This window comes from Macaca mulatta, chromosome 13 (genome assembly GCF_049350105.2).
Source record: "Macaca mulatta isolate MMU2019108-1 chromosome 13, T2T-MMU8v2.0, whole genome shotgun sequence".
In the NCBI taxonomy this organism is placed as follows: Eukaryota; Metazoa; Chordata; class Mammalia; order Primates; family Cercopithecidae; genus Macaca; species Macaca mulatta.
This window is the reverse complement of record NC_133418.1, coordinates 95565878-95581242: the sequence shown is the minus strand read 5'-3', so window position 1 is coordinate 95581242 and position 15365 is coordinate 95565878. Positions and strand designations below refer to the sequence as shown.

The 15365-nt window shown below is 43.3% G+C and overlaps 1 protein-coding gene across 1 annotated transcript in view; it reads right to left on the bottom strand.

Moving 5' to 3' along the window:
- The window catches only part of ALK (ALK receptor tyrosine kinase), a 754225-nt gene that overhangs the window by 201263 nt on the left and 537597 nt on the right, over window positions 1-15365 (bottom strand). Inside the window, exon 5 of the mRNA XM_015112031.3 lies at window positions 2837-2964. Coding sequence (XP_014967517.3) covers window positions 2837-2964 — 128 coding nt within the window. The remainder of the gene's footprint in view (window positions 1-2836; window positions 2965-15365) is intronic.

Below are 15365 nucleotides of genomic sequence, written 5' to 3'. Positions count from 1 at the left end.
ATTTTTAGTTGAGACAGGGTTTCTCCATGTTGGTCAGGCTGGTCTCAAACTCCCTACCTCAGGTAATCCGCCCACCTCAGCCTCACAAAGTGTTAGGATTACAGGCATAAGCCTCCTCCAACACTGAGAATTACATGAAATGGGGTGGGAAGGGGAGGCCACAAATCCAAACCATATCAAGTGTCTAGACAGAAATACTGGCTTTGTCACCAGATCAACTTGGAATCGAGTTTGACTCCACCTTTCACTAACTCAATGACCTTGGAAAGTTTTGAAACTTCTGTGAGCTTCAGTTTCCCCATCTGTAAAATGAGTATACTAGTCCCTGCTTTACAGCATTATTGTAAAGCTTGCATGAGGTAACACATAAAGGCATTGACACTTGCCTTTGTGCATGGCGAGTGCTCTGTCAGCGTTAGCTTTTTACCATTAGTCCATATCAGCTGAGATGAACTGAGCACCTACCTAGTGTCACACACTGTGATAAGCATGAGGATGTAGAGAGGATATAGGAATGGCCTCTGTCTTGATGACACCCACAGATAGATATTATCTCCTATGCAGAGAGAATCGTCCCATGTCTCCTTGAGGCTTCTCCAGATGAACTAAAATGGCACGTCTCTGCAGTGGACCAAGGAAGAGCTGTGGAGTTCTACAGCTGTGTTTCCCCTTGTGCTCTGTGTCTGTGCCTCATCATGAAGGGACCAAGTTCTTGTCAGAAAAATAGACCAGGCATCCTGTAGACCTACCTACAGTTCTGGCCAGTAATGTCGCCAGCCCTATTCACCTCCTTCAAAGACACCATTTTTCTCCTCTTATCCCCTCTTCTTCTGGCTTAACCAAAGCAATGACCCCAGAAAACCTAGACATTTGGCTACATCAAATAGGCATTGAGTATGCCTTTAAAGTAACCCCTTCCCTTTAAATATGAGTATAATTTTAGGATGATTCTTATGTCTGCAATTTGTCTATGCCTACTGATGTGCACCTGAATTTGTTTTCTATGGGAAGGAAATTTAGAAGTTCTAAGCAAACACTGAGATCACCTTGTTCTTCACTATTCTCTGCCTTACACATCCATATCAATCCCTCCACATCCATTGTTGACCACAGGTGGTCTGACCCAGAGAAGAAACACAGAGAACATTTGCCTCCTCATGGAGACCATCTGTTCTTGGACCTAGAGCCACTGAAAGAAGGAAGCTGGACCATGAGAACTTCCCCAGGTATCTGGGCCAAGCCACTTTCTCTAGGGAATCAGAGGAAGACTCATCCTCTCCCTCTTCTAAGAGGGTGCCCTGCCAGCGGAAACTTTCTGTATCATTAGAGAGAGTTTAGGGAGGTCAACTCTGTTGGTTTCGTAAAGGTAGAAAAGCAGACAAGGAACAGGTCTCTGGAACAGACTCACTGCAAATGCAACACAGGCTATGGGGGATGAATATTTTTAGGTGAGAGGGAGTTGCAGGGCATGGGAGAAAACATCTACAGGTTGAGATTCTTGATTTTAACATGCAAAGAATTTTTTTCAGGTCAAGAAATTTTTGCAAGAGTATTTGTAGTGGGCCTGATATCTGGAATTTTGTAGTTTCTTATTCCCTTTTCCTAATGATGATCAAATGAGAACATTCTGGGAATTGATACCTTCTCCCTGTCACATTCTTGTTAACTGGTTCTATTTCAACAGATGGCCTCTTTTGTACGGTACACAGATCCTTGACATCTGTGAGGACTGATGATGTCCAGAGACATTCACAAATCTTCAAGTTCATGAGTGCGGAAACATTTGTACAAGCTCCTGGCTTGCGCCCAAACCACATGTTTCTCATACATTGCCTCATATCATAGGTTAACAACCTTTTCAACTTGAACTGTGGTTCAATCTATCACATTATGGTGATTTTTCTTTTCCCCACACATAAACCAGTTTTGATTAAACAACGAAAACAAAATACACTATAAAATTTCCTGCAAGGCCAGCAATAAATGAAGAGCCACAGGGGCAAAAGAAGCTGGGTTGGCGGGGGGTCAGTAGGGCTTCCTCCCTAAGAGAATTCCTTTCACACACCACTTCCCAGGAGCACAAAGTTCAAATCCAGGCCTGTACATAGGACAGATGACTGTGGGATATGGGCCTTCAAAGTTATTCATGAATAGTCTAAACTGAGAATTGAGGTCTGAGAGTGCCTCAGGCTTCTTCTGGCTCCACACTTCATTCTTGGGCCCCTGATCCTCTCCCTCCTCCCACCCTCCACCTTCCGCACTCTGGTAAGCCCCAGTGTCTGCTGTTCCCTTCTATGTGCCTAAGTGTTCTCAAGGAAGATACAATTTTATACCAGCTCTTCGAAATTCATTATCTGGGATATGGATCACCTGGTGTCATTCAGAACTAGCCCCTAAAACACTCTAGACCTTTTTTTTTTTTTTTTTTTTTTTTTTTTTTGATATGCGGTCTCGCTCTGTTGCCCAGGCTGGTGTGCAAAGGCACAATCTTGGCTCACTGCAACCTCTGTCTTCTGGGTTGAAGCGATTCTCCTGCCTCAGCCTCCCAAGTAGTTGGGATTACAGGTGCACATCACACGCCTGGCTAATTTTTGTATTTTTAGTAGAGATAGAGTTTTGCTGTGTTGGCCAGGCTGGTCTTGAACTCCTGACCTCAAGTGATCCACCTGCCTTGGCCTCCCAAATTGCTGGGATTACAGGTGTGAGCCACAGCACCCAGCCCATTCTAGACTTTTCTTCATAAGTGTGTGCATTCCAAGCTAAACATGGTTGCAGGTTATTGACACATCTAACACAATAGGCTACCAATGAGAGTGGGAAAGCCAGATTCAGATACCTTCACTGCAGTTCTTCAGGGCAAAGAAGTCCACTGCAGACAAGCTGCGGTTTCCACTGGAGATGTATTCCAGGGCCACTCGAAAGGGGTTGTCTGGGCGCCCGATTCTTCCCTGGAGCACTGTCCAACTGGTTGTATTGGAAAGCAGGGGAGAAAAGCATAGAGAAACAGTTATGAGAATTAGGCGTAACATGTGGACAGGGTCACGTCCTTGCAGGGACTTCAGGGCTCACATTCTTCATGGGCACCAAGAGATGGGACTCTAAGTGGCACTGAGGACAGTGACTCTGACAGCAACAATCAAATACTTATTTTCTTTTAGTCCAGCAAACTTAGAGATGCAATTCGCAAACCCACTCTCACCACTGGCATTTCTTTTGTCATATTCTGTTTAAGGCAAATGAAGCTCTTTGGACTATTTCAGTAGCTAGTATCACAAGAAAGAAAATATATACTTGAGAAAATCTGCCAGCAGACTCAAGGAAATGTCTTCAAAACATTTATCACTCTATTCATAATTATCTCTAGAAAGAATGATTGGTTTTCAGAGTTTTATCTGATAGAAAGTCTCGGAACCCTCAGGTTTGTTCTACAGTTACTTAACAGGGAAGCTAGTAAGAGCTATTTATTTACTGCAGGAAAATTAAAGTGCACCGAAGCATGTATTTTGGGGTAAAAGGTACCTAAGATTGACGTGGACTTTGCAAAAAGTGCAGACAGAAAAAGATGGAAGCAGGCGAAACGGTGAGCTCGGCACCCACCTATAATCAAGGATACTGACACTGTCAGAGAATAGGCAACAAATTAAATGAACACTTTTACACCTTGCTCATGCTATTAACCTCTTGAAATAGGCTCCTGTCACTGATTGGACCATCAGATTTACTTTCCAACATTGATTCATAAATGTCTGCAAGTGTGTGTGTGTGGGGGGGGATTTATTTACTTATTTTGAGTGGTTTGTGTGGAAAATAAAAATTACCTAGATTATTTCATATTTTCTTTCCTTAACAACAACTTTGTTGAGGTATAATTCATGTATAATAAATTACATGTACTAAAAGTGTCACTTTGGGAGGCCGAGGTGGGTGGATCACAAGGTCAAGAGATGGAGACCATCCTGCCCAACATGGTGAAACTCCGTCTCTACTAAAAATACAAAAATTAGCTGGGTGTGGTGGCATGCACCTGTAGTCCCAGCTACTCGGGAGGCTGAGGCAGGAGGATCACTTGAAGCAGGGAGGTGGAGGTTGCAGTGAGCAGCGATCGCCACTGCATTCCAGCCTGGTGATAGAGACTCTGTCTCAAAAAAAAAAAAAAAAAAAGTGTATGATTTGATGGTGGGTTTTGGCTTATTTATACATCTATGAAATCATCACAATATTTCACTTTTTTTACCACTAGGTTGGGCTTTGGTATGGCGGTACAAGTGGTAAAGGAATAAGGGAAAAACTAGCTTTCCATTAAATTTTTAAAAACATTTCCACCCTCTAAATATAAAGTGATGCTCACTGTAAAAAATAAAAAGCACTGAAAATCCAACAATTCAGAAAGGCTGATAATGGAAAGTAAAAGTCACCTAGAATACCATTGTCCAGCAATAACCATAGTCACCACCTAAGGGAACAACCTGTCAGTTTTTGTTTTTTTTTTGTCTTGAGACAGTGTCCTGCTCTATTGTCCAGGCAGGAGTGCAGTGGTGTGATCACAGCTCATTGCAGGCTTGACCCTCCCCGGTTTAGTTAACCCTCCTACCTCAGCCTCCTGAGTAGCTGAGACTACACCAATCCTGGCTAATTTTTGTATTTTTTTGTAGAGACACAGTCTCACTGTGTTACCCAGGCTGATCTCCAATTCCTGGGTTCAAGCCATCCACCTGCCTCAGCCTCCCAAAGTGCTGAAATTGTAGGTGTGAGCCACTGCGTCAAGCCCAACCTGTCCATTTTAATCCATTTTAATTTTTCATGAATGAGACCATAGTACATATACTCTGTGGTTGCACTTGCTCACTTGACGGTATGTCACAAGACAATATAGATTACATTATCATTTTAATGATTGCGTTTTTAATGATTTGTGCATTGCTTCTAATTTTTTCTTGATCATGATTATGCTGAAGCTAACTCTGTGTACTTGTCTAAATATGGCCTAAGGACAAATTCCTAGAATGGGAGTCAAAGTGTGTACACATTTAGGCATATTGTCAATCCCCCCACAGTGAATCGGGGGCCCATTTCTGCATGCGCTTGCTAACACTAGTTCCCACCAAGTCTTTTCTGCCTGTGCTAACTTTTGATGAAGGCATTGCCTAAGACAATCCACCACCTCTTTCAGTGTGGTGCTCCTGGCTGGTAGCTTTATGTCTCTGGTGTCTGGCATGCAGTGGGTGTCTGCTGAATGAAGGAGGTAGTCTTCTTCCCTATCGCTGTTCTCTGTAGTTAATTCAGATCACTGAAGCCAATTCTTCAGCCATTTAATAAAAGTGTATTGAGTTTCCCCACAATAGATACTGTAGAAGGGATTATTGCTGCTGTAAAGTTTGTTCTCTGTTACTGTACCCAGCAGGATTTCCATCCACAATAAAACTGGTGCAATTGAAGGAAAAGGAGGCCTTTTGGTTTAAATGAGGGACTGTCAAAGAAAGCAATATTTGAAAAGAATATGTAAACAAGGGGTTCTTAAGGAGACAAACAAAAAGACAAAAAGAGCAGAATTTGTCTTGTTCTTCTGAAAAATAAAGGATCTATTTTTGAGGAAAGATGGTGGTGAAAGGCAGGAGTATTCATATTCTGCCACAATCATAGCTCTCTGCTCTGAGGAATGATGGATTTTAATTCCAGGTACACCGTGGCCCTTGACAATGATTTCCATTTCTATATTGGCACTAGCCCTCTGGATAAATGTGTCAAGAGTTTTAGGAATTAGTTTCTGAGTTACCGATGCAATAACTTTTGTCTGAAATTCTCTGGCCTCCCATAGTTTACTGCTGCTTTAATAACTTCCAGAGCAGTTGCCAAACATGTATTTTATATCCAGGGAAGTTGGGACTAGAAAAGGGCAAGCTTATGCCTAGGGTCAGATTTGTTTAAGAGACCACCAAAAACCCAGTGAAAAATAAATCTAAACTCTCTTCTTGGTCTGCCTCCATTTTCTTTGCTTACACCTGAATGGTCACAGAATGAGCCTATCAGGGTCCTGCTTTTGTTCCTTCGGCTGGTAGCAACGCTACTTAGGCTTGCAGAAGGGAAGGTTAGGTTCTGACCTAGAGCCTCCTGGAAACAAGCGTGCAGCTGGTTCCATGTGTTGGGGATTTGTGACTGTCTTATCACTGGTGCTTCCATCAATCAATGTGACAGTGTGGGGTGTCCATCTGGACTTTAGGAAGCCAGAGGACTGTATGGACAGCTTGTCACAATCCATTATCTTCCCTGTGTCTCTCTGGAGCTCTCCAGTTCCAGTTCTGGCTCTGCCCCTTATTTGCCTGATGACTTTGAATAAGGCACTTCTCTCCAAAAATGACAGAAATGTTGGATGTTTTCTGATCAATTGTACTCTGTCTCCAATTTTGCGTGAATTTTTTGAGAAAAACACTGACCACCCATTTTTGCAGAGTGCCTATATGATAATGAGTACATTAGAGTCCATCAAAAAAGGCAGGAGGGTTGGCTTGTGAATATCAAGGTCCATTTCTGACCTACGGGCTAGAAGTGATATGTAGAAAGGCCACTGAATTGGGAGCTGATTCCTGGATTCTGGTTGTGGATTTGCGTGGGCTTGGGCAAGTCCCTGCACCTCTTTGGGTTTTAGTTTCCTCATCAGCAAAATGCAAGCATTGAATTAAAAGTTCCCTAAAGGCCTTTATTGATCTGATATCTATACTTCCTTAGCTGATTGCAGGAGTCCTAGTAACAAAACATTTTATGAAAGCCCTGAAAGCTCCAATTGACAAATAATATCCCACAGAGATGAGAGGAGAATGATTAATCACAGAATCACAGATTTATTTCTGCAAAGAGACTCAGTTTCACCCTCGTTGGAGAAGTGAAGACTTGCTCAAGGTCACACATTGAGTTACCTGCAGACTTAAGATGAAAATAAAGCATATTATTGCTCCAAGACTGCAAGCAAAAGAGACAATGCAACCTATGGATCAGTCGATACAATCAATTGCATTTCATTTCCCTAAAATCACAGAGATAGAGAAGAATATGTCCACGTAGCATTGCTGGAGGGATCATCAATTTGGGTTTTCAGGATAGACCCACCAGTCAGATAGTGAAATACACCGTCAGAAAAATCTCCCAAAAAATCGTAAGAAGCCCTAACATGGAAACAAAAAGAATTTCTAAGGCTGCCATGGCTCGCTACTAGCTTAGCTGTATATGTTTAAAGAAGACTGTCTGGCACATCTGATACAAGGCAAGCCAATGATGAGATTGAAAGGTTGGCAGCTGTGACTCAAGAGGGCAAAGGCACCAAGTTATTTTAAGCCCAGAATGAAGGGACACTTTATGACAGCATGTGAGGACCATGAGTGGCAGTTGACAAGACAGGGAACATATCATACTTTGCTTCTGTGCAATATCCTGATGGGCGTTATGTTGACATAGGGCTAGCTCACATCAGTGAGCCCTCAAACCCTACATCCTTTTCAAAGGAATGCCTTTCTGAGATGGTTTTAGCTGCTGCAGTGTAGCAAGGAAAGGCCTAGATTCAGCTCTCAGCTCCACCATCCACCATCCTAAGCTACAACCTTAGGCAAAGGATTTAACTCCTCTGAGCTCCAGTTTTCCTATTTTTAAGATGGAGGTCATAATGCCTAACTTGCTGGATTGTTGTAAGGATTTTTGAGAAGGATGTACGCAAAGTAATAGCTCTTAGCACACAGTAGGAGTTCCATAAGTGGAGCTATTCCTATGGAAACCACTGCTTTCTCCATGGAATGACACTGGTCCTTGCAAATGTAGGCATCTCAATTCATATATGAGAGTCAAAGAAGAAAGGAATATAGTAAAAGAGGGCGAGAAAGGTACTGCAATTTATGAATAGCAGCCATCACATTTGTTTAAATAAAGAAAAACTTGGTTAAATGCATCTTTATACGTTAAATACAACTCCAACAGGTTATGTTAGAACATCCCTACAATGAGATGTATTAGGATTTGACTATGATAGCAGATCACCCTCCCTCTCAGAATCCTCCAAAGGCTGCCACCTCACTTAGAGTAAAAGCTTAGGACATGAAAAGATGCTTTGTGTCTAGTTCTTGGTTAGCATTTGTTGAGTCGCATTCAATTTCTCAGATATTTACTGGTGCACTGTTGCACACTAGCTAAAGTATTGGATGCTCTAGGGATGCTAAGGGTCTAGGATTTAGCCTGTTCTCAAGGAGCTTACAGACTGGTGAGAAAGAATAAACATATGTACCAAGATTTTTAGTGAATGGCAGCATAGAAGAGGCAAGTGAGAGGTGTAGGCACCATATGCTATTGAAGCAGAGGCCAAAGCGATGTCTCCAAATGGGCGGTCAGGATAGGAGTATCTTGAGGATGGGTTGTGAAGAGGGGTCAGGAATTAGGAAAAGGACAATGCAGAGAGAGAGACTGGCATGAGCACATGAGCAGAGGCCACATAGACAGTACGTGTTTGGAGAACAGGTGGTCCAGTCTTGCGCGTGCCAATGTTTTCCATGGTCCTCTACAGGAAGGATGACTTCTGTGTCTCGCCTTCCCATCTCCTTAATGCCAGAATGGTAGATCATTCATCACGTCTCCAATGCCTTATACATCATAGATACTCAAAAAATATTTGTTCACTGAGAGGACAAATGAACACATTTCCATTAAATCAGACACGTTTCTGACACTCTTGGTCAAAATTTATATTGCAGTGGAGCTGAGTTAATCCAAACATTCATGTCAATTCATGAACACTAGCTGTCATCTATTCACATGATAATGATACCTTCCCTGTTAGGAGAAACACACAGACTTTGGCGGTTGCATTATTACTACATAGCTCATCACATAACTCTTGGCCTTCATTTGCCAAGAGCAAATCAGAAGGAACCAGAGAATTATGTAATTGAGACCTGGAGGATACCTGAGTTCTCAACTAGGACAGTTACCATCTGTTGCATAAATGTTCTCTCCAATGCAGGTCGGGCTTCGACTAAGTCAATGTGAATACTACATACAGCAGCATTAATAATATGACCAACACGAGTTAAAACTTATTAAAGGCCTACTATATGCACTGCTTATAGCTGAGTTTTAAATGCAGGTTGGCATGCCTCTACAATCTTTAGAACACCATTTTATTCTGTCACTTAAGCTCCCTGAGGTTAGAAACTATTTTTCCGAGGCTTTATTTCTATTTCTGGCTCTGATGGACGTGGCTGGGGACCTGAAGCTACGAGATGTGGCCATCCTCATGTCCTGTGCTGGTCATGAGCACCAAGTCATTCAGGTGGTGACTGACCTCCTAGCTGGGATGGCCAAACTCACGGGTGAGATCGACAATGACAAAAGCCACATAAATTAGATAACTAGCCAAGTCCCTGTCACATAGAACACAGTCACGTGATGACGATTATTATCAAGCATAACCCTGTCAAGACTCAGGCCACACTGCTGGCATTCCTCCACATGTGCCTTTGCTAAGAATCTCTCTTGACAAGTGTCTGGACAAGGTGTGAAGGTGTGAAGATTTGTTAGAAACAAAGAACTGAGCCTGTGGGAGTTTGTCTAGATCAATATAGAAAGAAAGGAAAAAAAAAAAAAAAACAATTGAACCTCTCTCTCTAATCTTATCCTACAGGAAAAAAAAACCACATAACTTTCAAGTTTTCCTTAAAATATACTTTGTAGTAATTCTGTAGCAAATATAAACCATTCAGCACAATTTTTTATTGTTTCCATTAAATCAGCCTGCATTTAAAGCATTTTTATGGGAGATAGCAGGGGAAAAATGCTAGATCAATGTAAATTTTAGTGTGAAGTCCTTTGCTGCTTATTAATTTTCTATAATAATAATTACACATGCCGTGTGGCATGGAGTCTTTTATCCAAGTAGCCTTGGCTTTGTTATTCACTTGCCCTTCATATTTTCCCACAAGTTAGATAAATGTGCTCCGGAGAGGATCAGCTGTGATAGGAAGAGGTTTCAGGTTGAGTGGGGATCTGGCTCCCAATGGCCCAGGGTGGAGAAGAGTTGCTCTGAGGCTAAGGGGGGCTCCAGGCTCTGTAGGAGGGGCCAAGGCAGGGATGGGTTCCCTGGGGCCACAGGTCTGCTTGTTGAGACCTTAGCATTGTCAGCTGTAAAGCAGTTTTCATTTCATCAGAGATGTTAAGTGGGTGACTGGGATCTGGAAGGTAGGCTAGCCTTCCTGGGGTAGAGGCATAGAAGATGTTCCAAACTGCATTTCCCTAATTATTTTCACATGTTTTGGAACAAAGACAACATAAATGGTCCTGAGCTCCTTTTCCTAGCCTCCTTGTTTTTTTTGGGGGGGGAGGGGGACAGGGGTGGAGTGTCACTCTGTCACCCAGGCTGAAGTGCAGTGGCACAATCTCGGCTCACTGTAACCTCTGCCTCCTGACTCAAGCGATTCTCATGCCTCAGCCTCCCAAGTAGCTGGGATTACAGGTGTGTGCCATCATGCTCAGCTAATTTTTATATCTGTAGTCGAGATGGGGTTTCCCCATGTTGGCCAGGTTGGTCTTGAACTCCTGACCTCAGGTGATCCGCCCACCTCGGCCTCCCAGAGCGCCTCCTTTGGGGTTACAGGCGTGAGCCACTGCACTCGGTCCTCCTAGCTTCTTTTGAGCTTCTTCTAACTTCCCCTTTTTTTCTCTCCTCTCTCATTCCCTCCCTCCCTCTCTCCCTCCTCTCTTTCTTGCTTCTATTCCTCCCTCCCTTTTCCTTTCCTTCTTTCAAGAGAAATATAATAATTAAGCAGCCAGACTTTTATTGGCTGTGTGACCTCAGGCCCCTGGACCTCCTGCTCTCATCACTTGAGTTCCACCCCCACTGGGAGTTTTATAGTCTCAATTCTGCCTTTTATTGGCTGTGTGACCTTAGGCCAGCTACCTAACCTAACTTCTCTGTGCCTGAATTTTGTAATTAAGAAGTGGGAATAATAATTGACTCATAAAGGGGTGTCGTGAAGATCACATGGGTTGAGATACGTGGGCATGTAGTTAGCACTCAATAAGCATTAGCAGATGCTGTTGTTATTATTACGCTAGTGTTTCTTTTCTCTCCTAAATCCAGTGTGGCTGATGATCTTATAAGGTGAAATAAGAGATTGACTGTGTGGTGGGATTTGGGGGTTTTGGAGAAGAGCCTCCCATTCCAGACATAAAGGTTTTCAGGACTCCTTCCATTAAATATGAAAATCTTATTTAATTTTCCTAACAAATGCATGAAACATATCATCACCCCCATTTTATGAGAGAAAATTGAGGCTCAGAGAGCTGACATAGCTGGTTCATGTAGTAAGTACTAGGAGGTAATGTGAACCCAAGACTATCTTCAAAACTCTGGCACTTCCTACTATAATGCACATAGGTTTAAATGTATGCCAAATGCAAGTAACTCATTTTTTAGAAGAGCTTTTGGTGGGTCAGAGGTGGGTCGTGTTTGAAGAACAGCATACTAATAAAGGGTGCATGCTGCAGATATTTCGGCCCCTTTCAGTGTTGCCTCAGGCTACCCTATTCCTTTTCTACTCGACCTCTGCATCTTTAGAATCTGAATTGGAATATGCAGGCTTGTGGGGGGCTGATGTCCACCCTGGCCGTGGCTGAGCATTTTTTCTTTATTCTGTATACAAGGCCAGAAAGCAGGAGACAAAGAGTCTACCTCTACAGTCTGAGCCTCTAAATCATTGCAATCGGGATGGGGAGGAGTAGACTGATCATAGCCACAGTTGTAAGAAAAACATAGTAGTAGAAGTGTTCTTAACTGGCCTCTGTGTGACTAATTTGCTTGCTGGATTAGCACAAGCTCTGCATTTTACATGCCGTGAAATACCCTGTGCACTCTGAATGTTCAAGGTTGCTGAGTGGTCAAGGTCACTGAATGTTCAATGTTACTGAGGTTCAATGTTACTGAGTATTTAAGGTTACTGTGCTTAAGATCACTCAAAGTTCAAGGTTACTGAATGTTCAAGGTCACTGAATGCTGAAGGTCACTGAGTGTCCAAGGTTACTGAATGTTCAGGGTCATTGAATGCTCAAGGTCATTGAGTGTCCAAGGTTACTGAATGTTCAAGGTCACTGAATGCTCAAGGTCACTGAGTGTCCAAGGTTACTGAATGTTCAAGGTCACTGAATGCCCAAGGTTACTGAGTGTTCAAGGTTACTGAGTGCTCAAGTTTATTCTTTAGTACCCCTAGACTCCCTACTCCAATCATTTGAGTTCCACACCCACTGAGAGTCAGTTATGCTTTTTCTGTCAGACACAGAACATGATACCCAAAAGTATGGCCCCTTGGCATGCTGAGTCCTTTGAAATGAAGGACATTGGAAGGGTCTCAGAAGCAAGTTCTCTCTGACCTTGTCCTCCCCTCCTGTCTTCTGCCCCTCTTTCTCCCTTGAAGTGAGTTGTAGAAACCAGAATTCCTCTTCCCCAAAATCAGTCATAGGAACTAGCACCCCTCTCCCCTGCAGCAAGCCATAGAACTAGAATGGTTATTCTCTCCCCGCGGCCTTGAAGACCTTCATTCCACCGCGGTCCTGTTCCACACCCAGGAGGAAGAAATGCTAGACAGGGAGGCCAAGGAGAATCTGAACCCACAGGCTTGCTAGGTTTCCCCCTAAATCTGTCACCACTGGATCATCCCCTTTCTGTCCTGTCCCCTTCTGCAATGGCTTCATCAAACCAAACAAGACATTGGGTCTTCATTTCTGAAGGCTCCCAAGTAACGCAAAATTTTGATTAAACCAATTTGTTTTGCTTTCCTGTCTTTTGTCCTAGGAGTGTCCAGGGTGACCTTTGTGATGGGTAAGGAAGAGTGACACATCTTTCCGCCCCTACAGTTTCTAAAACTGTTTATGCCAGCTGTACTCATTAAGTGGATGAAATACGCAGAACAACATTTGAATACTTTGGAAAGACTGGTAGCGGGTGAGTTACTACAAATAATTACTGTTGAATTAGGTGTGAATGGGGCAACAGAAAGATCAGGAAACAAATCTTAAAAATCCGGAAAGCCTCCAGAGAGCCTTCAGATTACTTCACGAGTTTTAAAATTATTTCCATTTTAAAGAAACGGAAACTGAACATCATGGATGAGGTGTTATGAATGTGATTTATGAGAAAGACAATGAGGAACTCTAATCAACAGACCACACCACACTAATTTGGCGCTACATCAAGCATTGGTGAATTAGCATGCATTTAGAAGCCGCAAATTAAAAGAAAACATTTAAGGATCTAAGTTGATTCCCAAACAACAATTGGTCCCAGTAGTATTGTCTAAGAGGGATTCTTCTTTGCTCTGGTTTGTATAAAAAATACATAGAAGATGCATCAGTGGTTTTTTCTTCTTTTTAAAGGAAAAAACACTGATTATCCAGACCAAAAAAAAAAAAAAATCAAGCGAGAGAAAACTTTTAATCACGAGTAGTGACCCTGAGAATCCTGAATTTCCTCTTTCTGTTTCTCTGAATTTTGGATTAGGTCCCATGCAAGCCACCTCCTCCTCCAGCATCTGCTGAGCATCCCTCACCAGGGAGCTGTGGGGAGGGACCCAGCTGAATTCTGGGCAGGGGAAGTGAGAGAAGAGTGAGTGTGGATGGTGCCGGCATTTCAGGAATCACTTAGAGTTAGAGAAGAGACCACAGGAGGGGATCCCAGGGGGGGTTTTCCACTCCACAAACTGCCAGACAATCTTTCTGGCAGGGTGGGTGGTGGATTTTCTGTGATTAGAGTCCCAGGTGATCATTTTGCCTTTCTAACTCTTTCTGTAAGGAGATGTGGGCACATCACCTACCAGCAGCCAGTAGGAATCTGGAATTTGGTTTCCTAACTCTCTCTTCCTTCCAATAACTTTTTAGCACCATCTGTTCTTTTCAAATACAATCTTTTCTTTCAAGCCAAGTCAGTGCAGTAGGTTTTTTTTTTTTTCTTTCAATACATCATCCCCATGGAGAAGGATAAAGACAACATTGAAACTGAAATGTGGCCATTTCTGTGGGATCCCTCCTTCAGTCCAGTCTGCCTCCAGCTTGAGGCCTGAGTCTTGAGCAGGGCTGGAGTTGGGGCATTCATCCAGGGCCCCCACTTCAGAGCTCCGAGGATTTCCCAGTCCTAGAAGCATCTTCCCTGCCCATGCTCAAATGATTCCAGCAGCCCGTCTTGTTCCCTAGAGAGGCAGCCTAAATACCACTTAATGCCTTCATGTATTGATTGGTTCAAATGCGAATGTAAACCTCTGAGCCAAGCAAAATGCTGACACCCAAGCCCAGAGGCTCCATTTCAGCCACAAATCTCTGGCCAAGTCAAGCCACTGTGCTGAAACTTTATACAGTAGGGTGAAACTTGCCATAAACCGTGGTCCTGTAAGCAAATTCTGGGGCTAGGATAAGTGGTCAGCCAGAAAAGGCTGGAGGGGCCTGGTGAGGTACGGTAAGAATAGCTCACAGACTTGTACCTGCTGGAGAGGTCCCCCACCCACACCTTGCTATGCCCTGCCCCTTCACTGGGGTGGTCATGGTTGGGACTCAGAATATGACCCCAAGGTATGACACCTTAGCATGATGGGGACTTTAAACTGAAGGACATTGGAGGGGCTTCAGAAGCAAGTTCTCTCTGGCCTCTCCTGCCTTTCTATTCCCTGCTCCCCTTCCTCCCTCAAGGCAAGTCATAGAAATGAGAATTGTTGCTGTAACCTTCTCCCTGCCTTTCTAGGTAGAGCTGTCCATAAATGAATTCTCCAAACTATCTTATTGGATAGCAGGTCTCAAGACCCTAGTTACAGAGGGTCCTGCCCTGTACCAGGGAAGAGTGAGGAAGGAGTGCTACACAAGAGACCAAGAAGAAGCCAATAGCCAGGACTTTTTGGGATCCCCACTCAGTCTATTAGCCTTAGCTCACAGCCTTTTGCCCACTAATATTTCTACACAGCTCTCTGTTCTTCATTGAACCTAAGCATAAAAACAGAAAATTTCCCCTGGGTCTTTGGGTTTTCCTTTCTGAAGGCTCTCATGTCATGGAGAACTTTGATTAAATACGTTTGTTTTGCTTTTTCTCTTGTTAACCTGTCTTTTGTTATAGGTGTGTCGGCTGTGGTATTGCAATGAGTGAGGAGAGGGATCACACCTTTCCAATGAGTGAGGAGAGGGATCACACCTTTCCATCTCCACACTAGGAATGGGAAGGTAATTATCAGAAGCTTTGATGGATGGTACTCTGAGCCCTCTTGGTACACAAAAGGCTCACAAGCTCTCCCATGTTGCTTATACTTCCTGGGGGCAAGTATCCTGGATAATAATGTTATCGCAGGCTTGATAGATGTTAAGAC